At 47.8% G+C, this 22,874-nt stretch overlaps 1 protein-coding gene and 1 long non-coding RNA gene across 3 annotated transcripts; one reads left to right on the top strand and one right to left on the bottom strand.

Annotated features, from left to right (window-relative positions):
* Positions 1-3,814: 3,814 nt before the first annotated feature.
* On the bottom strand, positions 3,815-20,758 carry MPL (MPL proto-oncogene, thrombopoietin receptor). Its single transcript, XM_010347591.3, has 12 exons — positions 20,234-20,758; positions 19,931-20,063; positions 19,441-19,619; positions 18,625-18,923; positions 18,067-18,229; positions 17,684-17,810; positions 11,497-11,681; positions 11,192-11,334; positions 8,901-9,060; positions 8,572-8,668; positions 5,657-5,744; positions 3,815-5,443 (listed from the first exon to the last, which is right to left on the bottom strand). The coding sequence occupies exons 1-12, from the start codon at positions 20,310-20,312 to the stop codon at positions 5,189-5,191; spliced, it is 1,908 nt and encodes a 635-aa protein (XP_010345893.2). The 5' UTR covers positions 20,313-20,758; the 3' UTR covers positions 3,815-5,188.
* On the top strand, positions 9,044-21,561 carry LOC141580241 (uncharacterized). Of its 2 annotated transcripts, XR_012512396.1 has the most exons (4): positions 9,044-9,340; positions 17,633-17,764; positions 17,935-20,077; positions 20,741-21,561. It is a non-coding gene; the product is annotated as an uncharacterized LOC141580241 (long non-coding RNA). The 2 variants fall into 2 exon arrangements; XR_012512395.1 differs by having other exon boundaries at positions 17,633-20,077.
* Positions 21,562-22,874: the final 1,313 nt, after the last annotated feature.

Genomic DNA, 22,874 nt, shown 5'->3' with positions numbered 1-22,874 from the left:
GCCAATAATAAGTAGGCGAACCCAGGATTCAAACTATCTGACTAATCCCTGCAATCATAACAATATGCTATACTGTCCCAGAAAGAGGCTGAAAAAATCAGGTTTTCGATCATTAGCCTAAAGTCCACTCTGATGCTGACAGAGAAAAATCTGGGGCTTTGCCAAACTTAATATTGTTATTATTTTTGACTTGAAACCTTCGTGTTTTCTATTTCCAATTACCTTGGAAAATAAGGAATTGAAAATGTTTAGATTAAGCCGGGCGCGGTGGCTCAAGCCTCTAATCCCAGCACTTTGGGAGGCCGAGGCAGGTGGATCACGAGGTCAAGAGATCAAGACCATCCTGGTCAACGTGGTGAAACCCCGTCTCTACTAAAAATACAAAAAAATTAGCTGGGCATGGTGGCACGTGCCTGTAATCCCAGCTACTCAGGAGGCTGAGGCAGGAGAATTGCCTGAACCCAGGAGGCGGAGGTTGCGGTGAGCCGAGATCGAGCCATTATACTCCAGCCTGGGTAACAAGAGCGAAACTCTGTCTCAAAAAAAAAAAAAGAAAAGAAAAGAAAAGAAAATGCTTAGATTAGACGTGGGAGTTTCCAGAAAACATAGAAAAGGTTGTCTAGTGTCAGGCTAGTCACGGTCTTAAATGTTAAGGTAAGGACTTTGTACTTTATCTGCTAGGCATTGTGGAAGCTGTGGGGTTTCTGTGTAGGGAAGGACCAAACAAAACACATCTGAGGGGTGAATATGGCCAGTAATTTGCAAACTGGACTAATGGTAGCTGTAGAGAAGGATAAAGGAATTTGTACATTTAAATATAAAGGATTTGTGGGTATAATAGTCCAAGAAAAAAAAAGACAAGAAAAATAAAGGATTTGGGTGGGTGTGGTGGCTCACGCCTGTAATCCCAGCACTTTGGGAGGCTGAGGCAGGCAGATCACTTGAGGTCAGGAGTTCAAGACCAGCCTGCCCAACATGGCGAAAATCCATCACTACTAGAAATACAAAATTAGCCAGTGTGTTGGGGCACACCTGTAATCCCAGCTGTTGAGGCAGGGGAATCTCTTGAACCTGGGAGGTGGAGTTTGCAGTAAGTGAGATCATGTCACGGTACTCTAGCCTGGATGACAGAGGGAGACTTTGCCTCAAAATAATAATACTAAAATAAAGGAATGAAGGAAGACAATGGAAATTATACAGACATGGATCTTGAAGTGGGAGATACTCCAATATATATAAAGTAGTCAAGAGGAATGATTACAAAAAAGGTCATATTTGGCCATTGAATATCACATCACCGATGACTTTGGAGAGAGCAGGATCAGGAAAGTGGGTGCTTGAGATCCATTTGGGAGGAATTGCAGAAAGAATGAAACAGGGAGAACGGGAAGCCAGCAAGCATAGGTGGCATGTGTTGCCCATCCCCTGATAGCCTCTGTATTGGTTTGCTAAAATTGCTGTAACAAAGTACCACAAACTGGATGGCTTAAATGACAGAAATTGTTTGTCTCACAATTCTGGAGGTTGGAAGTTCCAGATCAAGGTGTCTGTCGTCTGAGAGCTGTGAGGGAGAATCTGTTCCATGCCTCTCCTCTGGTTTCTGGTGGTTTGCCGGCAATCTTTGGCATTCCTTGGTTTATAGAAGAATCACCCTGTTCTCTGCCTTTATCTTCACTTGGCTTTCTTTCTATGTGTATGTGTGTCCAATTTTGTTTCTCTCTCTTTTTTTTTTTTTTTCAAACAGAGTCTTGCTCTGTTGCCCAGGCTGGAGTGCAGTGGCGTGATCTTGGCTCACTGCAACCTCTGCCTCCTGGATTCAAGCAGTTCTGCCTCGGCCTCCCGAGTAGCTGGGATTACAGCCATGCGCCACCATGCCCAACTAATTTTTGTATTTTTGGTAGAGATGAGGTTTCACCGTGTTGGCCAGGATGGTCTCAATCTCCTAACTTCATGATCTGCCCACCTCAGCCTCTCAAAGTGCTGGGATTACAGGTGTGAGCCACTGTGCCTGGCCCAATTTTCTCTTTTCATAAGAATACCAGTCATACTGAATTAGGGCCCTGAACTCATCTTAACTAATTTATTATTATTTTGAGATGGAGTCTTGCTCTGTTGCCAGGCTGGAGTGCAGTGGCGCGATCTCGGCTCACCGCAACCTCCACCTCCTAGGTTCAAGTGATTCTCATGCCTCAGTTTCCCCAATAGCTGGGATTACAGGCATGTGCCACCACACCCAGCTAATTTTTGTATTTTTAGTAGAGATGGGGTATCACCATGTTGACCAGGATGGTCTCGATTTCCTGACCTTGTGATCTTCCTGTCTCGGCCTCCCAAAGTTCTGGGATTATAGGTGTGAGCCACTGCGCCCAACCCCATCTTAACGAATTATGTCTGCAACGACCCTATTTCCTAATAAGGTCATATTTGAAGTACTGGGAGTTAAGATTTCAACATCTGGCTGGGCATGATAGCTTACACTTGTAATCTCAGTGCTTTGGGAGGCCAAGGCTGGAGGATTGCTTGAGCCCATAAGTTTGGGACTAGCTTAGGCAACATAGTATCACCCTGTCTCTAAAAAAATACAGAAAACATTAGCCAACCTGGTGCTGCACAATTGTAGTCCCAGTAGTCCCAGGTACTTGGGAGGGTGACGTGGGAGGATTGCTTGAGCCCAGGAGTTTGAGGCTGCAGTGAGCCATGACCACATCAATGCATTCCAGCCTCCGTGACAGAGCCAAGACACTGTCTCAAAAGAAAAAGAAAAAGCGGGTTTTGTTTTTGTTTTTGTTTTGAGATAGAGTCCTACTCTGTCACCCAGGCTGAAGTGCAGTGGTGTGGTTTTGACTCACTGCAACCTCTGGCTCCCAGGTTCGAGTGATTCTTGTGTCTCAGCCTCCCAGGTAGCTGGGATTACAGGCATGCACCACTGTGCACAGCCAAAAAAAAAAAAAAAAAAAAAGAAAAAGAAAAGAAAGAAAAAAAGACTTTAATGTGAATTTGAGGGAGAGGAGAGGAATATAATTCAATTCAATTCATAATATCCTATTGGTGCTATCCCATAGGATAGCTATCCCTGTCCCATAATATCCAAGCAGAAACCAAAGCCCAAGGGAATGTTTTGATGCAGGCCACATTAATCAGCCTTGCTGAGCATAGGACAAGATGGAGAAGGGTGGAGAGTAGGTCTGGGTGGGACAAATGGATGACATCCAGTATACTCACTCTCCACAATTCCTCTGCAACCATGTGAAAGGCTCTGACTTTACTCCTAGGGACCCAAAACTGGAATGGGCAGAGCATGAGCTTGAGCTGTCTGTCCCCTTGGCTCTCATTGCTACCTGCCCATAGGTCAGCTGCATCCCTCTACTAAAGGCCACAGCTCCTGCCAGGCAGCCCTCTCTTACAGCTACTCTCTGGTGATCTGGGAACCACTCCCTCCCTTACCCCTTGATGTATAGGGCAGGTGCCAGCTCCTTGTTGTTGTTAGCCTCAGAGGTACTTGCACTGTTCCTTGATGTTTCCCCCAAATCTTGCCCTCATCTTCGTAAATACTGTTTACCCTTTATTACACTCCCATCAAATTACCCGATTTGAGTGTGCCTTCTATTTCTGCCGAGACCCTGACTGATACAGTGGGTATGTTTGGCGCCAACAAAAAACAATGACAACAAAACCATTTGTTTGAGAAGTAGAATATGTTAGGAGAGTCCATAACCAGAACTGTCTAAGCATATTTACTGCTGCATATGAACAGTTTAGAGGATGCAGACAGTTGGCATGTGGTTAAGGTAACCTTGCCCAGAAAGATTTCATTTGTTTAGAAAAAATTTATTGAAGGCCTACTATCATGCACCAAGCAGTACTCGAGGTGCTGGGGTAAGACGACAAGTAAATCATGGCCCTTTCCCTCAAGGAGCTTACAATCTAGTAGCAGGGGACGGACATGTAACCAGTGGTTGCAGTAGAAGCCTGAGCTGGAGATAAGAACTTTGGAATGGTCAACATATAATAAAGGCAGAGAATAGATGGGACTGGAGACTCTGTTAAGAAATGGAATCTTGAAGGACTGTAACAATTGGAAGAAATGCTAGAAGAAGAGAGTAAGAAGGAATAATTACAACAGTAGTTCAGATATATTAATCATTTACTATCCCAGGCACTGTGCTTTACTTAGATTATCTCAATCCTCGTCACAACTCTGGGCTGCTGTTATTATGCCTGTTTTATAGATGAGAACACGAAGGCTCAAAGACGTTAAGTTATGTGCCCAAGGTTGCACAGCTAGCAGATGTGAAGGACAGGAATTGAATTCAGCCTTGACTCTAGATCTAGTTTATTCTCTTAACTACTAGTACACTCAGCCGGGCACGATGGCTCATGCCTGTAATCTCAGTGCTTTGGGAGGCCGAGGTGGGTGGATCACCCAAGGTCAGGAGTTCAAGACCACCCTAGGCAACATGGTGAAACTCCCTGTCAACTAAAAATACAAAAATTAGCTGGGTAAGATGGTGTGTGCCTATAATCCCAGCTACTAGGGAGGTTGAGGCACAAGAATCGCTTGAACCCAGGAGGTGGAGGTTGCAGTGAGCCAGGATTGCACCATTACACTCCAGCCTGGGTGACAGAGTGGGACCCTGTCTCAAACAAAAAAGCTACTAGTATACTCCAAGAGGCAGTAACAGAGCCAGCAGGGAAGGTCAATTTATAGAAGCTAAGGTAGGAAACAATTTAAAGAAGTGAGTAGTGAGCCATGACAAATTTTGCAGAGAGATCAAAGGAACTGCTGATTTATGAGATCCTATTGGATCTTGGAATTAGATGTGAGGTGAACTTTGCCTGGGCAGTTTCACTAGCAAAGTGGTAGTAGGAGAACTAATTGAAGTAGTCTGAAGACTAAATGGGGGAAGTGGGGAAGTGGAGGCTTGTTTTCAAGGCATTTGGCATTAAAGAGGAGAGAGAAAGTAAAGGGGGAGTTTAGTGAAATGAGCCTGCCTGTGGAGAAAGGGTTCTGGTTTTATGTCAGCATCAGTGGACTAAGATCAGTGCTATGAAGCCTAACTATAAGGGCAGACAGAGGGGGATGGAAGTGAGGTCGGGGTGCTTGTGTTGTGGGGGTAGGGTAGGAAGGTTCACAGAGTGCTTAGAGGGTTTAGCTCTGTCCAGGGAAATGGGAGTGAGGAGCCTGCCCTCAGGGCTGTTGCCAATAGCTTAGTGGTAGGTAGGAATGGTTGGCGATGTTGGTGGAACGTGGGGACCCTGACTCAGCCATGGGTGGGCGCACAGACAGGGGCATAGTCCCCAGGCAAGAAGGCTGCAATCTTTGGTAGTTCATCTGGGCCCGGGAGGAACACATGGGCAAAGGAGTCCCTTCTGAGGATTTAGGGAGGATTTCAAGGAGGCTGGGTTCCACTTCTTCACAGGCATCTGAGACTGTGGCCTTGGGCTGAGAGAGATGAGCAGAGGTGCTGGATTAGAGCAGATCCTGTGGGAAGAGGCACTGGACCGTACAGGAAGGAGAAGGGCTAGGGTAGAGCTCGGGTAGTGCCTGGGGATGGCATGCTGGTAGGCAAGGACCTTGAACAAGTTGTGTTGTAGAGGCAAGGATCCAGTACCCAGCAGGGTTGGTGGTGGGCACAAGGGAGGGGAGCACACTCACCGGACTTGGGGCTGCAGTGTCCCTAAGGTACTGGCCTAGGACCCGGTGCAGGTCTGGAAGTGAGGGCCACAGCACATGCCTCAGTCTCCTGGGGGAGAAGGAAGAGAAGCAGACTGAGCCAGGGCAGTGAATTGGGAGGAAGGAGGAGAACAGTTGGGATGGGGGACCAGTGAGGGAAGGGAGTAAGGCCTGGAGAGATTAGAGCATGGTCAAGGCAATATAGTCAGGCAGGGGAGTAGAGGTAAGAAGAAAACCTCAGGTAGGGGAGGGAAGTCATTGATGGGCAGGTTCAACAAAGGGTGCTGGTTTCCTCAGACATTCCAATGAACAGAAAGTACCTTCTGTCTGGGACACTGGATTCATTCCCTCACCTCATTGTAGGCCTCTGTTCAAATGCCATCCCTGACTACACTGCCTGAAATTCAGTAGTCTCCCTTTATCTGCAGGGGATATGTTTCAAGACTCCCAGCAGATGGTTTTCCTATACGTACACACCTCCGAGAGTACAAATTAGGCATAGTTGGCCAGGTGTGGTGGCTCAAGCCTGTAATCCCAGCACTTTGGGAGGCCGAGGTGGGTGGATCATGAGGTCAGGAGATCCAGACCAGACTGGCCAACATGGTAAAACCCCGTCTCTACTAAAATACAAAAAATTATCCAGGTGTGGTGGCTGCACCTGCAGTCCGAGCTACCCAGGAGGCTGAGGCAGAAGAATTGCTTGAACCCGGGAGGCAGAAGTTGCAGTGAGCCGAGATCACACTACTGCACTCTAGCCTGGAAACAGAGCAAGACTCCGTCTCAAAAAAAAAAAAAAAAAAAAAAAAAAAAAAATAGGCACAGTAAGATTTTAACAATGACTAATAATAAAATAGAACAATTATAACAATATGCCAACAACATCACTACTCTTGTACTCTTGTCCTTTGGGGCCATTATTAACTAAAATAGGGGTTACTTGAACATAAGCACTGCACTACCGCAGTGAGTCGATCTGACAACCAAGATGGCCACTAAGTGACTATGGGGCAGGGAGCGTATACAGCACGGAGATGCTGGACAAAAGGATGAGTTAATCCCTGGTGGGACACAGTGGGGTGGCAAGAGATTTCATCATGCTACTCACAATTTAAAATGCATGAGTTACTTATTTCTGAAATTTTCCATTTAATTTTTTTGGACCTTAATTGACCAAGTATAACTGAAAGCACAAAAAGTGAAACTGTGGGTAAGAGGGGACTACTGTAGTGCCACTTCCCTTCCCCATCACACTCTATCTCCTGCTATACTTCGTTTTTCTTTATAGCACTTGTACATTTATTATACTGTTAAATGTCTTTCTTTTTGTCTGTCTCATACCACTAGAACATATACTCCCCGAGAACAGAGAGTTTGTCTATTTGTTCACTCCTATATTTCTAGGGTGTAGAATAGTGTCTGGCCCATAGTAGTTGCTCAGTAAATTAGCTGAATGAAGAAAATCAGTGGAGCTTATTAGTAAGTTACTGGAGAGGGTAGTCTCTCTGGGAGAAGAATGGATTAAGGAGAATCCATACTTAATGTTGGGGAAACCTCAATTCTTTAGCCTCATATTTCTGCATGTAGGGACGTCAGCAAAACATTTCAGGCCTCTTCACTGACCTCACTCATATCTCTCCAGGGGAGGACGTGTGACTTACCTGGTAAATTGAGGAAAAGGAACTGAGTATGTCTGGCTCAGCAGACTGCTGCTTTCTACTTCTCCAACTTTTTTGTTAGATCTGGCTACCTGCATGGAGGCTACCTTCCAGTCTCCTCATACATATGGGCAGATTAAAAGTTCAGAGAGAGATGGTAGCCCACAAGAGCGGCGCTTGAACCAGCCTAGGACCATCAAAAGACACTGCCTAGAGGAGCTGACTTCTGAGCTAAGTTTTCAAGAAGCAGCAGATGAAGGACGGAGGTGGGATGCATTCTATCCTGCATGTTTATAGCCTCCAATGGCATTTCTCCTCAGCCTTAGTCTTCCCACATAAATGAGTCACTCATTAATAACTTTTATTTAAGGGCCTGCTTCTTGGCAGGCACTGTGCTAAGGATTTAAAGATGACCAAGTAAGGTATAATAGGGAAGATTGAAGATATATACAGAAATAAACACAGGAAAACACTACTGGTACTGTATTGGAGCACAAAGCAGCGGCCAAACGGGAGGGTCAGGAAAGGTTTCTTAAGAGTTGGCGAAGAAAGTTATTTGCAGATGAATGGGGTTAGTCAGACAGGGAGAATATTTCGGGCAGAGGGGACGTTATGTGCAAAGGCACGGAGAAGTGAAAGCTGACTTGTGGAGAAAGCCACCAACAGTTTGGAAAGGCGGATGCACAGGGTAGAGGCGGGTGAAATGCTTGCTGGCAGGGGCCGATTTTGCCGAGCCTCGCTTGTCATCAGAGGGGGCCTGGACTATGTCCTGGGAGCTATTAAAGGGATGTAAGGAGGGAATTGGCAGGTTCCTGTGTGCATTTTAGAAAGATTATTCTGATGGCTGTGTGAGGCTAGATCGGAGGAGGAAGAGGTCCTGTTTCAGTGAGACAGGTCGTGTCTGTGAGGCTAGAGAAAGGGGGCCATTGCTTGGATGAGGTTTAGGAGGTGGGACCTGATGGCCGATTGGATGGGGGTTGGCTGAAGGGTGGACAATGGCCTCGTCGCCGAGTGAGCAGCAGGAGGCAGGGCTGTGAGCTGTGAGGTACAGTGCGCGTGGTAGAGTATAAGGAGCCGTTGCGAGTCCCAGAGGAGACGTGCAGGAAGCGGCAATGCGGTAGGTGCGCACGGGCGGTGGCCCGAGAGCTGGGGTCACAGAGCCACCCGAGGATGCTTGTTTAGAGGACTTCGGCCCTGCCCCGTCCACCGCCTGTCTCCTGCCTGGCGGGGGCGGTACCCAACCTGTAGTGCGCAGGAAACTTCCACCTCAGCAGCAGCAGGCCCAGAAGGGCGCTGAGGCCCAGCACAAGGAACAGAGCGGTCACCAAGGAGATCCAGGCTAGGAGACAAAAAGGGTCAGACCTCGGCCCGCCCTGGCCGGAGCCCCGCCCTCAGCCCGCCAGCCCCTGTTCTGGCCCCGCCCCTCGCCACCCCTGGGCACCGCGGGCACCAGCGCAGCCGTGGACCCGCATTGGCAGGGCCCCGCCCCTCTCCGCGCCCCGCCCCGCCCCCGGCGCCCGGGCCCCGGCGCAGGCGCTGTGCGGCTTTGGCGCGGCCGGGGCTTGCCTCACCGGTCTCGGAGGCGGTCTCCACCTTAGCTGAGTCGGACCAGGAGCTCCAGGGGCCTTGGTAGGTGGGGCCGTTGAGCCTGGCGCGCAGCTGTAAACGGTAGCGAGATCGCGGGCGCAGCTCCAGGGTTCCTCCTCGGGCCCCGAGAGGCGGCTCCACCACCTACGCAGAGAAGCGTGCGGGTGGCCAGGCGTCGGGGCTTCGACAGCCTGGCGTCTGTTTGACCCACATCCGACAGCTCCGAATCCCCAGGCGGTCGGAGATCCCCACAGGGAGCCCCACCTGCGGAAAACGCGCTTCCCGGCAGAAACGGGATAGAGCTCCCTAACCGAGAGCCTCTCGCTAATGGGATCACGCTCTGCCCGAGAGAAACGCGCCAGCGCCCACCTCCTGAGCACAGTCCTCACCTCAGAGAGCTACGCATCCTAACACCAACACCCAGGTACACACACACCCTGCCGGGTGCTCTCCCCACAACTCCAGGGCGGGCGATGGAGTCACACAGACCATGCCACAAATAATACTCATGCCGCAGAGGATGCCAGATTTGCGCTAGGTGCTGGAGTACAAACTATCATGTGTACAAGCAGGAAGACAGCAAACATTTATGAACTGTGTGATACTCCAAACACTGGGTTAGACACTGGGGAGAAAGCAATGAAACACGGTCTCTTACCTGTCTAACGGGGAACATCCAAACGGGTAGATAATCGCAACAATTAACTAGTGCAAGGCACCATGGAAGTCCAGAGAAGCATTTAATGCTGGGTTTTGTGCTACAGAGTGGTTTAGCGTGCTATAAGCATGGATGAGAAGGCTGGATGGTCACAGATGAGGCTAAGGCAGTCCTGGTAGGAATTTGAGGACTGTTAGTACTTTATTGCCATCAACTTAGTTGTTGATGAGTAGGGGGAAGGGACAAGGGAAGCAGAGGAAGAGTCAAGGGTGCTTTCAGGCTTGGGTACTGGGTAAGTAGTGGTACCTTTGTCAGAGACAAGAAGCAGAAGAGAAGTAAGTTTAGGTTTCCATTTTATAGAGTTCAACTTTAGGGTTTCATTTTATAGGGTCCAACAACAATCTAAATTAATCAATGGCAATGTCAGGATGGTGATTACCTTTGGTGGCGGAGGACCTTGATCCTGGTTATGGTTACATGGGTGTATACTCATGTACAGATTTTATGTTGAAAATTTGTCGGTGGCTCAAACCTGTAATCCCAGCACTTTGGGAGGCCGAGGCGGGTGGATCACGAGGTCAAGAGATCGAGACCGTCCTGGTCAACATGGTGAAACCCCGTCTCTACTAAAAATACAAAGAATGAACTGGGCATGGTGGCGCGTGCCTGTAGTCCCAGCTACTAGGGAGGCTGAGGCAGGAGAATTGCTTGAACCCAGGAGGCGGAGGTTGCGGTGAGCCGAGATCGCGCCATTGCACTCCAGCCTGGGTAACAAGAGCGAAACTCCGCCTCAAAAAAAAAAAAAAAAAAAGAAAATTTGTATACTTTGTTGTATGTAAGTTCTATCACAATAAAAAAGTAAAGCTTCGGGAGGAAGAGGAGTTCCATTTTGGATACACTGAGTCTGAAATGTCCAGGGGAGGAAGATTTGGTAGAACCATCTTATAAGATGTTGTACACAGTTTTATATATGTGTGGCAAATGAGGATAAAAGTAGACAAACTAATATTTAATGTATATTGAGCACCTTCCATATGCCAGGCAGTATGCTAGGTATTGAGATACGGTATTTAATTTTTACTGTAACTCCATAAGGTAGATAGTTTCATCCCCATTTTACCAATGAGGAAACAGATTTCAGATGTTTTGGTAATCTGCCTGTGGTTTGTAAATTCCTCTCCATATGGCACTTAAAATGGTAAAATTGTGATTGTTCATGTATGGCCATTGAAACCATGGAGTTGAAGCACTCACCTGGGTAGAGCATATCTATTTTATCAGAGGAGAAAAGAGCCTAGGATGAGACTTCAGAAAGCACAGCATTTTCTGGAAGGCTGGACAGGAGGAGCCAGGAGAGGAGAGTGAGAAAGTTCAGTCAGAGAGATAGGAAAAAAATCAGGGAAGACTGATATCCCAAAGACCAACGGAAGAGAAATGTTGAGTAGGAGTAGCCAGCAGTAACAGATACCCAAGAGAGATACCAGTTGAATCCAATAAATATAGATATACTAGCAGAGACATGGATACATAAACACTTTCACTCCTGCTAAGAGGCATGGTCAACCCCAGGGATCCCCTGCATAGTGAGGTCTGTGGGCATTTGTTCCTTAACCATACCTTCCAGTCCTGATGGTCTTCTCCTGTGTATCGGAGTTGATAGCAGGTCTCTTGGGCTGCCCAGGATGATGGGTGCTGCCACTCCAATTCCAGATACCCGCTGGAGATCTCCCTCCAGTGCAAGTTTGGGGTGGGGAGGCCCACTACGGAGATGTCAGCAGGGAGTAGCTTAAGCCCTTCTGTGCATGAGGCATTATGCCACCAGGGCCATGGGTTAGAAGGGTGAGAGTTGGGGATCCTTGGTATAGGGTCTGATTCAGTGGGGGTGGGAACTATGTGGGAAGAATGGGGAAGAAAGTTCTTACCAGCTTGGTGGATCCAGAAAGGGGAGCCCAGGTAGCTGTGAACAGTACCCAGGGCTGTGGTCACCTCCACAAGGATGTGAATAGCACTGTCATTTTGTGACTTGAAGTGGCAGCGAGAGAACTGTGGGGTCTGTAATCCTGGATTTGTTTCCTCTTCCTCTTCACAATTCTCCCAGATAGGGTACCTAAGACCCAGTCCCACAGAGTCACCGAATCAGCCCTGCCCCAGAGAATAATCTGAGGCTTCCCATCCCACAGGAACGATGGCCTGCAGGGATTATCATTTGACTCCTTCCTTGGACAGGCCTCCAGAACTTTCCTCTGTCTTTATGCCATGATGTTTTCTTTTTTTTCCCCCTTTATTCATTTGTTTGTTTGTTTTTGTTTTGCCATGATGTTTTCTGAAGTCAGCTTTGCTGTTTGGCCTCTTCCCTTTGAGGAAAGGCCTAGAATGACATGTGAAAACAGCACGGGTTTTCACCAAGAGTTCAAGTCTTAGCTTATCTTTGAATAACTTTGGGCAAGTTACTTGGTTTATCTCTACTCCAGTTTCCTTCTATTTGTAAAGTGGGTTAATGATACCAACCTCACAAGACTGGTTCAAAGATTTTTTTTTTTTTTTCGGACAGGCTTAGCATGCATAGTTCAAAGATTAAAGTACCTTCGGCCAGGTGCGATAGCTCAGGCCTGTAATCCCAACACTTTGGGAGGCCGACGCGGGCAGATCATGAGGTCAGGAGTTCGAGACCAGCCTGGCTAACATGGTGAAACCCTGTCTCTACTAAAAATGCACAAATTAGCTGGGCGTGATGGCAGGCGCCTGTAATCCCAGCTACTTGGGAGGCTGAGACAGGAAAATCTCGTGAAACAAGAAGGCGGAGGTTGCAGTGAACTGAGATTGCGCCACTGCACTCAGCCTGGGTGAAAGAGTAAAATTCCATCTCAAAAGAAAAAAACAAACCCTCATCTTTCTGGAGAAAAATATCTTATATTTTTAGCTTGTTCTCATACGGTATTTCTTTTACCCCTATGTGTTATTTTGTTGATAGACTATTACAATAGCCTCCTAACTGGCTTTTCTGCTTCTGTTTTTGCCACTACCTTCAACTTGTGCTGCACACAGCTAACAGAATTTGCTTTGAAAAATGTTGATGTGATAATGTCCAGAATATATCACAAATCTATTTATTTTGACCTTTACCACTGCTATGTTAGATGAAACCACTGTTATACCTTGCTTGGATTAAGGCAAATTTCTAACTGGTGAATCTGCTTCTACTCTTTTTTTTTTTTTTTTTTTTTTTTTTGGACATAGAAGCCTGCTCTGCCGTTCAGGATGGAGTGCAGTGGTGCGATCTTGGCTTATCACAACCTCTGTCTCCCGGGTTCAAGCAATTCTCCTGCCTCATCCTCTTGAGAAGCTGGGATTACAGACACCCACCACCACACCTGGCTAATTTTTTGTATTTTTAGCAGAGACAGGGTTTCACCGTGTTGGCCACACGCGTCTCAAACTTTTGACCTTAAGTAATCCACCCACCTCAGCTTCCCAAAGTATTGGGATCACAAGCATGAGCCACCATGCCCGGCCTGCTTCTACTCTTATTTATTCACAGAGCAACCTATCTTTTAAAAATACAAATCAAATTATGCCTTTTTTGGCCCTTCATCCTACTTGGAATAAAACCCAAACTCCAGGCCTACAGGACCCTGTGATTTGGTCTCACCTTGCCTTGCCGTTTTCATCTCTTAGGATTCTCATGCCAGTTTATCACCCTTCATCTGCACAGGCCTTTTTTCTGTGCCACGGATATGCCAAATGCCTATCTTTGCACTTTGCCTTTGCCTTGGATTGCTCTGACTGTAGGTCTTCATGTGACTCATTCCTTCTTGCCATTTAGATCTTGGCTTATCTGTCACCTCCCTGGTGAGGCTTTTCCTGGCCACATAGTTTAAATTAGCAAAACCCCCTCCCCCGCCTACCACACGCCCCCTTTAGTCTCTAATTGTGTTGCTTTATTTCTTTACTTGCTTGTCTCTCCCTCCTGTTCCCCTCCCCTCTACTAATATAAGCCCTAACAATGCTGAAACCTTTTCCATTTTATTATTTGTTTTTATTTATTTTTATTTTTATTTTTTTTTTGAGACCAAGTCTTGCTTCGTCACCCAGGCTGGTGTACAGTGGCGAGATCTCTGCTCACTGCAACCTCCACCTCCTGGGTTCAAGTAATTATTCTGCCTTAGCCTCCTGAGTAGCTGGGACTACAGGTGTGTGCTGCCATGCCCGTTTAATTTTTTGTGTTTTAGTAGAGACGGGGTTTCACCATGTTGGCCAAGATGGTCTCGATCTCCCGACCTAGTGATCTGCCTGCCTCACCCTCCCAATGTGCTGGGATTACAGGCGTGAGGCACTGTTCCCAGCCCATTTTATTTATTTTTAAAATTTGAGACAGTCTTGCTTTGTTTCCCAGGCTGGGGTACAGTGGTGTGATCTCAGCTCACTGCAGCCTCTGCCTTTCCGGTCCAAGCAATTCTCCTGCTTCAGCTTCCTGAGTAGCTGGGATCACAGGCACCTGCCACCACACCTGGCTAATTTCTGTGTTTTTAGTAGAGATGGGGTTTTGCCATGTTGGCCAGGCTGGTCTCAAACTCCTGACCTCAAGTGATCTGCCTACTTCGGTCTCCCAACGTCCTGGGATTACAGGTGTGAGCCACCGTGTCTGGCCCCTTTTCCATTTTATTTGTTGCACTAACTATCCCCAGTGCCTTGCACAAAGTCACCCTCAATAATTGTTTATTGAACAAATGAATCATGTCTCCCTCTTGATTATGACCCCTAAGTGGCTCACTATCACTAAAATGGGTATGTTTACCCATTTAATCAACAAATAATTGATACTATGTGCCAATTGGTACTGTGCCAGGCCCTATGAGTGCATAGAGGAATAAGCTTCAAAGAGATCTAATTTCAGTGGGAAAGATGGAAAAACAAACATGGTGTTTTCCGTGATGTGCATAGACTGGCTTAAAAGCATCAAGGGGGAGCATCCAACCCAGACTGGGAGGGCCAGGGAATGCTTCCTGGTTAAGCTGATGTTTAGACTGGGTTTGGGACTAAAAATAGGATAGGCAAAAGGGACAAACAGGCATCTTAGGCACATGGTTGTGCATAGATAAGAGAGTGTGGTACTTAGGGGGAAATTCTAAGTGGTGCAGATGATTTTCACATAAAGGGCCTGGTGGTAAGTGGTAAATGTGAGACTGCAGGCATGTCATGGATGGCCTTATGGCCTTTCTGGGGAACATGAACTTAATCTTGTAGTAATTATGTAGACAGTTAAGGATTTTAAGCAGGGAAGTCCCATAATTAGTTTTGTACTTTAGGAAGATCATTCTAACTACAGTCTGTAGAAGGGATTTGTGAGGGCCAAGTAGAAGCAAAGAAATACATTATGACACTCTTGCGGTTTTTCATGTGCAGAGTGCTGAGGATGTGAAAATAGGGTAGCGGCAATGGGATAGAGGGAAAGAGATGATTGAAGAGTTATTGAAAAGGTAAAAATGACAAGACTATTTCTGGTTAGGCATGGAGGGTAGAGGAATGGGAGAAGTCCAGGATGATTTCTACTTTTCAGGCCAGGAAAACTGAGTTAGTGGTAGGATGGGGGGCAATAAAGAAAAAGCAATTTTTTCTTTTCAGAAGGAGTCTCGGTCTGTTGCCCAGGCTGGAGTGCAATGGTGTGATCTCGGCTCACTACAAACTCCCCTTCCAGGGTTCAAGCAATTCTCCTGCCTCAGCCTCCCGAGTAGCTGGGACTCCAGGCATGCGCTACCATACCCAGCTAATTTTTTTTTTTTTTTGTATTTTTAGTAGAGACGAGGTTTCACCATGTTGGCCAGGTTGGTCTTCAATTGCTGACCTCAGGTGATCCACCCACTCTGGCCGCCCACCTGGCAGGAAGAGCAAGTTTTTTTTTTTGTTTGTTTGAGACGGAGTTTCACTCTTGTTACCCAGGCTGGAGTGCAATAGCACGATCTTGGCTCACTGCAACCTCCGCCTCCTGGGTTCAAGCAATTCTCCTGCCTCAGCCTCCTGAGTAGCCTCCTGAGTGCCACCATGCCCAGCTAATTTTTTGTATTTTTAGTGGAGACGGGGTTTCACCGTGTTGACCAGGATGGTCTCCATCTCTTGACCTCGTGATCCACCCGCCTCGGCCTCCCACAGTGCTGGGATTACAGACTTGAGCCACCGCGCCCGGCCAGGAAGAGCAAGTTTTGATAGAGGAAATGATGACTGCAGTTTTGCTACCCTTTAGTCCACTCAGGCATCTGTATCCTATGGATATCTTTGCAGTTATTAAAAAGAATGAATTATATAATTTTGTAATATCTCTGAGACATACTATTAAACAAAAAGGTGAGTCAACAAACCATATATATAATGTGATCCAATTTATATTTAAAAATTAAATGTTAGAGGCTGGGCGCGGTGGCTCAAGCCTGTAATCCCAGCATTTTGGGAGGCCGAGGCGGGTGGATCACGAGGTCGAGAGATCGAGACCATCCTGGTCAACATAGTGAAACCCCGTCTCTACTAAAAATACAAAAAACTAGCTGGGCGTGGTGGCGCGTGCCTGTAATCCCAGCTACTTAGGAGGCTGAGGCAGGAGAATTGCCTGAGCCCAGGAGGCGGAGGTTGCGGTGAGCCGAGATCGCGCCATTGCACTCCAGCCTGGGTAACAAGAGCGAAACTCCATCTCAAAAAAAAAAAAAAAAAAAAAAAAAAAAAAAAAAAAAAAAATTAAATGTTAGGCTGGGTGTGGTGGCTCGCACCTGTAATCCCAGCACTTTCAAAGGCTGAGGTGGATAGATCACTTGAGGTCAGGAGTTTGAGGCCAGCCTGGCTAACATGATGAAACCCCATCTCTATTAAAAATACAAAGATTAGCTGGATGTGGTGGTGCACATTTGTAATCCCAGCTACTTGGAGGCTGAGGCAGGAGAATCACTTGAACCCAGGAGGTGGAGGTTGCAGTGAGCCAAGATTGCACCACTGCACTCTAGCCTGGGCAACAGAGTGAGACTCCATCTCAATCAATCAATCAATAAATATTAGGTTGGGCATGGGGGTCTGAGATGGGAGGTTTTTTCTTTATCCTAAGAATAGTGGGAAGCTATTGAAGATTTTTAAGCAGGGAGTGTTATGTTCATTTTTGCATTTTAAAAGATCCCTTCAGGCTGGGCATAGTGACTCACACCTGTGATCCCAGCACTTTGGGAGGCAGAGGTGGTGGATCACCTGAGGCCAGGAGTTCAAGACCAGCCTGACCAACATGGTGAAACCCCGCCTCTACTAAATACTTAAAAAAAGTAGTAGGGTGTGGTGGCACATGCCTGTAATCCCAGCTACTCAGGAGGCTGAGGCAGGAGAATCACTTGATCCCGGGAGGCAGAGGTTGCAGTGAGCTGAGATTGCACCATTGCACTCCAGCCTGGGCAACAGAGCAAGACTCTATCTCAAAACAAAACAAAAAGACCCCTTCAGTACCTATGTGAAGAATGACTTGGAAGACTTAGGGTGATCAGTTACTACGTCTTTCCAGTAGCTCAAGAGAAAAGTGATGATGGGTTATAGTAGGATAATGGCAGTGATAGACCAGTGGGCAGATTTTAGAGATAGTTAATAGGTAAAATCAATACAACTTGGTTATAGATTAGATATGGAGAGGATGAAGGATTCGTTAGGTGTTTGGTGGAAGTCTTTGAAGGCCAGGCTAAATTTTTTTATGGCTTTGATAATGCAAAATTGCAGTACGTATTTGAGTAGGGGAAACCATGCAAAGTTAGAACTTTACAAAAGTCATGCACAGTTTGAGTTTAACAAAGATCAGTCTGTTCGCAGCATCAGGAATACATTGGAGGTGAATTAGACTGTAGGCTGTTGCAGTGGTCCCAGTGACATGATTAAGGCTGAACTAAACCTAAGCATTCCCAGTGGGAATAGAGAGGGGTTGAGAAGATAAAATACTGACTGGAGGATAAGAGAGTAGATAAGAGAGCATTGGAAGTGTATGGTTTTGGGACAAGGGAGGAGAGTGAAGAGGACCAAGAACAATCTGTTCCTTTTTTCTGTAAGACTGTAGATCACTCCCATGACACCAACCTCAATCAGCAGTTCAGCTCTCACCTGTCTCTGGGACAGCACCGTGCCCTGCTGTGGTAGAAGAAGCCTTGGGAGCTAGCATGGTCCTGTTGCTGCCATTGACAGGTAACATTCTTCAGGTCCAAGGTAAAGCATTGTAGTCCAATTGCCACTAAGGTCAAAGAAGTAAGTCCCATTAGGACCCATGTGCCCCTACTGTATAGGGTGTTCAGATAATTTCTACACACATAACTTAGAACATTGACTCCTATTCTCTCTTCTCTCCCTGAACACAGTTCATCCTGTCCAATGGCAAGCTCGAGGTCATCAGGAAGGACCATGGTTCCCAGAGCTTCAGATCCAGCCCAAGCTTCCCCAGAGATCTTTTTAAATCCCCTCCCCACCTCCCCATTCCTTTGTCGACTTACCTGCATCCCCAGGCAGGTCCACAGTCACAGGGAGGGACCAGGATCCCCAGGAACCACGGAGGGAGATCCCATCAGGTTGGCTGCGCAGCTGCAGCCAGTAGGAGTTGCCAGGCTGGAGTCCTGAGATGAGGCAGCTTCCACCCACTGCAGTCAGAGCTGAAGCCTTGGGAGGAAAATCCCAGCTTCACAATCTAGGCCTGCCTGTCAGCTGAGACAGCTTCCATCCCTTATATTTGCACAGCATCCCTGTGGAGAGTAGCTCAGCTCCTTGCTGAATAGATACACACACAGAATTGGGGGCCAGGTTGGTGGTTTTCAGGTGGTGTTCAGAGCTTTGTTGGGAAATCTCCATTAATTTTGAGGCCTGAAAGCCTTCACTTTTGCCAGTGGGAATGACCCAAAGTAGGAAGCCACTAAATAGACATGGCTCGTAACTGAGCCTATACTAACTCTCCAAGGACCAGCCCAGGTCTGGAACCCTCAAAGTATGGGCTGTCCTTTCCTGGGGCAAGATTGGAGGTGAGAGATAAGAGGTGGGGCAGAAGGAGATCAGCATACTTCTCTAGTTGGGGAGGTCTGCTTTGGTCCATCTTGCCAGGGCATTGTGGGTTGAGGACATGGAGGCTGGTCCACAACAAGGGCTGAGCGTAGCCCCTGCAGAGTAGGGCAGCAGGTTTCTGTGTCGATCAGCTCTATGACCGTGGGACCAGTGGAGTTCTTGGGATCTTTGGGGCCATAGCGGAGTTCGTACTTCAGGAAATCACTGAAATCTGGAGCTGGGGGCTCCCAGCTGATCTGGAGTTCCCCTGGCTGGCTCCCGCCCATGGCCTTGATGACACTGGGGGGAGCCGGCAGGCCTGAGGGCAAGACAGGGCACATCAGAACTCTCTGAGTGCCACAGTCTATGGCTTAGCCTCTGGACTGCAGAGAAGGGTGCTGGGGGCTGAAATGGGGCAGCTTCTGGATCCAGAAATTGTAGACCGTCATTCTTCCAGAGGGCAGGCTAGGGATGCTCCTGATTCTGTTCTTCCCTCATGAGGACAGTGACTTCATTGCAGTATGATGGCTTGCTAGACTCAGTGCTTCTTGGAAGCAGGGATCCCTTTTTCTCTCCATATTCTCATCACCTAGCCCAGTGTCTGGCACGTAGTAGGTATTTTGTAACTCTTCAATGGGTGTGAAATGATTTGTGGGGCAGGTCTAGCTATAAATGCCAAAGCTGGGAGGAACGACCAGGGAGTCTTGGGGTGCCTCTGGGGGTCTGGTAATAGGGGTATCTGTGCTGAGCTGAAAGGGCACAGACAAGTCTGATTCCAGGGACTGGACTGGGGGAAGCAAGTGGAGGGGGCAGAATGATGGGAGGATGGCTCTTACCTACAGTGTCCACAAATAGCACTCGCTGGGTCCGAGTCTGGTTCAGGAACACATTCTTCACCCAGAGGTGCAGCTGAAAGAAGAGGCGTACTTCCTCCTGGTCTGGAAACTGGCACACATATCGGGTTCCAAAGCGGGGCACGCTCTGGGAACTCAGGGGGCAGGCACGGGGCTTCTCCCTGTTGGCATAGCAGAGGTCCCTCCTACACAGCCACCATGCAGAGCCCTGAGGAACCAGACCTGGGCCCATGCCCAACTTCTGTCTCTAGTACTGTAATTTTTCTTCTCACTGCCCGGGACAGGTGGGATTAGGGGTTATGTAGGGGCTGGAGCTGAGGCCCACATACATCCAAAGTACAACTGTTCGAAAAGTGGCTACTTAGGGCTTACATTCAGAATGGTCCTCTGATAGAAAGGGAAGCTGCTGGAGTGGGACTCAACTAAGTACAGGGACAGATACGTGGAGTGTGGGGCACAGCCCAGCACCTACCCCTGGTAGGCATACAGCAGCTGGTATGTTCCACTGGGCGCTGCCTCTTCCTCATCCCAGAAGCAAGTGAGGTCCTCAAATGTTCGGGAGAAACACTTCAGGGGCTCTGAGTCCGAGGCCAGCAAGGAGACATCTGATGAACAGCTGGTGAGTTGGCCCTGGGTCCTCCCAGGCATGTTTGTGTGGAAGGGGAGGGGACCAGCAGGAGAGCTCTTGTTCTATCTCCCCTCCCAGGGCCCTGCATCACCTCCCAGTGCTCCCTCCTCCTAGGCATAGGTGATTTCCACCCTCTGTGCACCTCACCTTGGCTGCTGACTTGTGCCAGGTTTTGAGGGGCCAGGAAGAGGCAGGAGGAGACCATGAAGAGGGCCCAGGAGGGCATCTTCTCCACCACTGTGTGCCTGCCTTAGCCCATCCTCCCTTCAGGAAGCCGGGCCCCAATCCCCTCCCAGGCCAGCCCCTCGGGTTCCTGTCAGATACAGCCCTACGTCCTGTCTGTGTCCCTGCCCCTCTGGGGCCCATCCAGACCACACCGGGGCCAGGGGCCAGGGAGGGGGAGTGGGCAGGAGGGAAGGAGGGAAGGAGAAAATTGAAAGAGAGGACCTAGGCCTTTTGGTGGGAGGGAGATGGGGGCTGTATATTTGCTATGTACCAAAAGGCGAATCATCCTCTGTATCTACGTTAACGATTATAGAATGGTATGATAGCATCAGGACAACAACCTTTCCTGAGCACTTACTATGCTGCCGTGCGTTAAGCACTCTATATCCATTGACAGTCCTCACAATAGTCTTGTTATTTCCATTACAGAGATGAGGAAACGGAGATGTAGAGAAGTTAAAGATTTGCCCAAGATTACATACATACTAAGACATAAACACTCAGGCGGTCAATCTTCAGAACCCACGTGTGTAGCAACCATCCTGTGCTCTTAGGAGGTGTAATCTGCTGAGAAGTGACTGTCTCACAGCCATGCCAAATGGTGGCTATTTCCACTTTAATAGTTCTGTGACTTTGTGCATGAATAAAGACATTTTCCCTGGAACTGGACATGTCCTCTCCATTATGAGTGGCCTCCATGGCTGCCTCTAATCCCTTGCTACTCAAAGTGTGGTCTGTAGACCAGGGGCAACAGCATTACCTGGACACTCGTTAGAAATGCAGAATCTTAGGCCCCACCCCAGGCCTATTAAAATAGAACTTGCATTTTACCAAAATCCCCAGATGGTTTGAATGTACCTTAAAGTTGGAGAAGCAGTGGTCTTCAGTACTTTTATCCTGTTTGCTCAGAATCAGTGGATGGGGCTGGGCGTGGTGGCTCATGCCTGTAATCCATGCACTTTGGGAGGCTGAGGTGGGTGGATCATCTGAGGTCAGGAGTTTGGGACCAGCCTGACCAGTGTGGTGAAACCTATCTGTACTAAAAATACAAAAAAATTAGCCACATGTGGTGGCGCTTGCCTATAGTCCCAGCTACTTGGGAGGCTGAGGCCGGAGAATCTCTTAAACCCAGGAGGTGGAGGTTGCAGTGAGCCAAGATCCCATCACTGTACTCCAGCCTGGGTGACAGAGCAAGACTCTGTTTAAAAAAAAAAAAAAAAAAAAAAAAAAAAAAAAAAAAAAAAAAAATCAGTGGATGGCTGGTCTCAGCTCTTCATTCAGGCTGTGGCCATCTCCTGTCACTGAACTTCAAGCCTCCTCTTGGGTCTGCTCTGTGTGTGGATTTTATGCCAATTTAAGGAGCTTTGCTTCTTGTGTGGGTGGGGATGGGAACAGGAGGTGAGTTGGGGGGAGGGTGCATAGCCACATTAATTCCCATTTTTAGCCCCTCAGGCTGCAGCTCGGGCTCCCATTGCTGGACTCTACAGACTAAGTATCCTCAATATCACCTTCCTCTCTTCCTCCTCCTGAATTAATTTTGCTAACAGAATTGTGGGAGGTGCTGAAGGAGATAGATGGAACTCCTTCCACCCTCCCGTGAAGTCTTAGTTTCTCTGGCACCATTTCTCTGCAAGCAGTCCCTGGGTCAGTTTGTCTTTAGCTGTACCTGGCTCTGGACTGATGGTAATGACTTTGGATGCCTTTCCCAGTCCCCAGTCATGGGCTACCCAAACTTCTGTGAGATAAGTGAGAGGGGAAACACAACTTGAGTGTTCATGCAGTCCCATGGCTTTGATGCTATGTATATGCTGATGACTCCAAAAAAGAGTATCTCTAGCTGGGACTTCTTCCCTGGGCTCCAAATTTGGATAGCCAGCTGCCTACTTGACTTCTTCACTTGCATGTCTAAAAGCATCTTATACTTCTTCTTCTTCTTTTTTTTTTTTTTTTTTTTTTGAGATGGAGTTTCACTCTTGTTGCTGAGGCTGGAGTGCAATGGCGTGATCTCGGCTCACTACAACCTCTGCCTCCCAGGTTCAAGTGATTCTCCTGCCTCAGCCTCCCAAGTAGCTGGGATTACAGGTGCACACCATCATGCCTGTCTAATTTTTATATTTTTAGTAGAGACAGGGGTTCACCATGTTGGCTAGGCTGGTCTCAAACTCCTGACCTTAGATGATCTGCCCACCTTGGACTTCCAAGGTGCTGGGATTACAGGCATGAGCCACTGTGCCCGGCAAGCATTTTATACCTAAGGTGGCCAAAATAAAACTCTGGTTCTTGTTCCCGCCCCAACCCTGTTATTTTTTTTTTTTTTCCCTCTAGCCTTGCCTACCTCTGTAAATAGCATCACCACCTACTCAGTTGCTTGAACCAGCACCCTCCATACTCCTTGATTCCGGTCTTTCTCTTACTCTGCATTCTACATCCAATTAATTAGCAAGTCTTGTCAGACCTTCCTTCAAAATGTATGCTGAATCTGAACACGTTTAACCACCTCCACCCTTACCATCCTAGTCAGAGTCTGGGTTACTGTAATAGCTTCCTAACTGGTGTCCCCGCC

The sequence above is a fragment of the Saimiri boliviensis genome, chromosome 11 (assembly GCF_048565385.1).
Source record: "Saimiri boliviensis isolate mSaiBol1 chromosome 11, mSaiBol1.pri, whole genome shotgun sequence".
Lineage (NCBI taxonomy): Eukaryota > Metazoa > Chordata > Mammalia > Primates > Cebidae > Saimiri > Saimiri boliviensis.
Note: the sequence above shows the minus strand (reverse complement) of the source record. Positions and strands in the feature narration are given on the sequence as shown.

Coding starts and splice junctions, on each gene's coding strand:
- MPL (XM_010347591.3), bottom strand. CDS start 20,312: ATGCCCTCCTGGGCCCTCTTCATGGTCTCCTCCTGCCTCTTCCTGGCC. Junction 11,335..11,496: donor TTTCTGGATCCACCAAGCTG/GTAAGAACTTTC, acceptor ACATCTCCGTAG/TGGGCCTCCCCACCCCAAAC. Junction 9,061..11,191: donor AAGACCATCAGGACTGGAAG/GTATGGTTAAGG, acceptor TTCTCTGCGTAG/GTGGTGGAGCCGCCTCTCGG.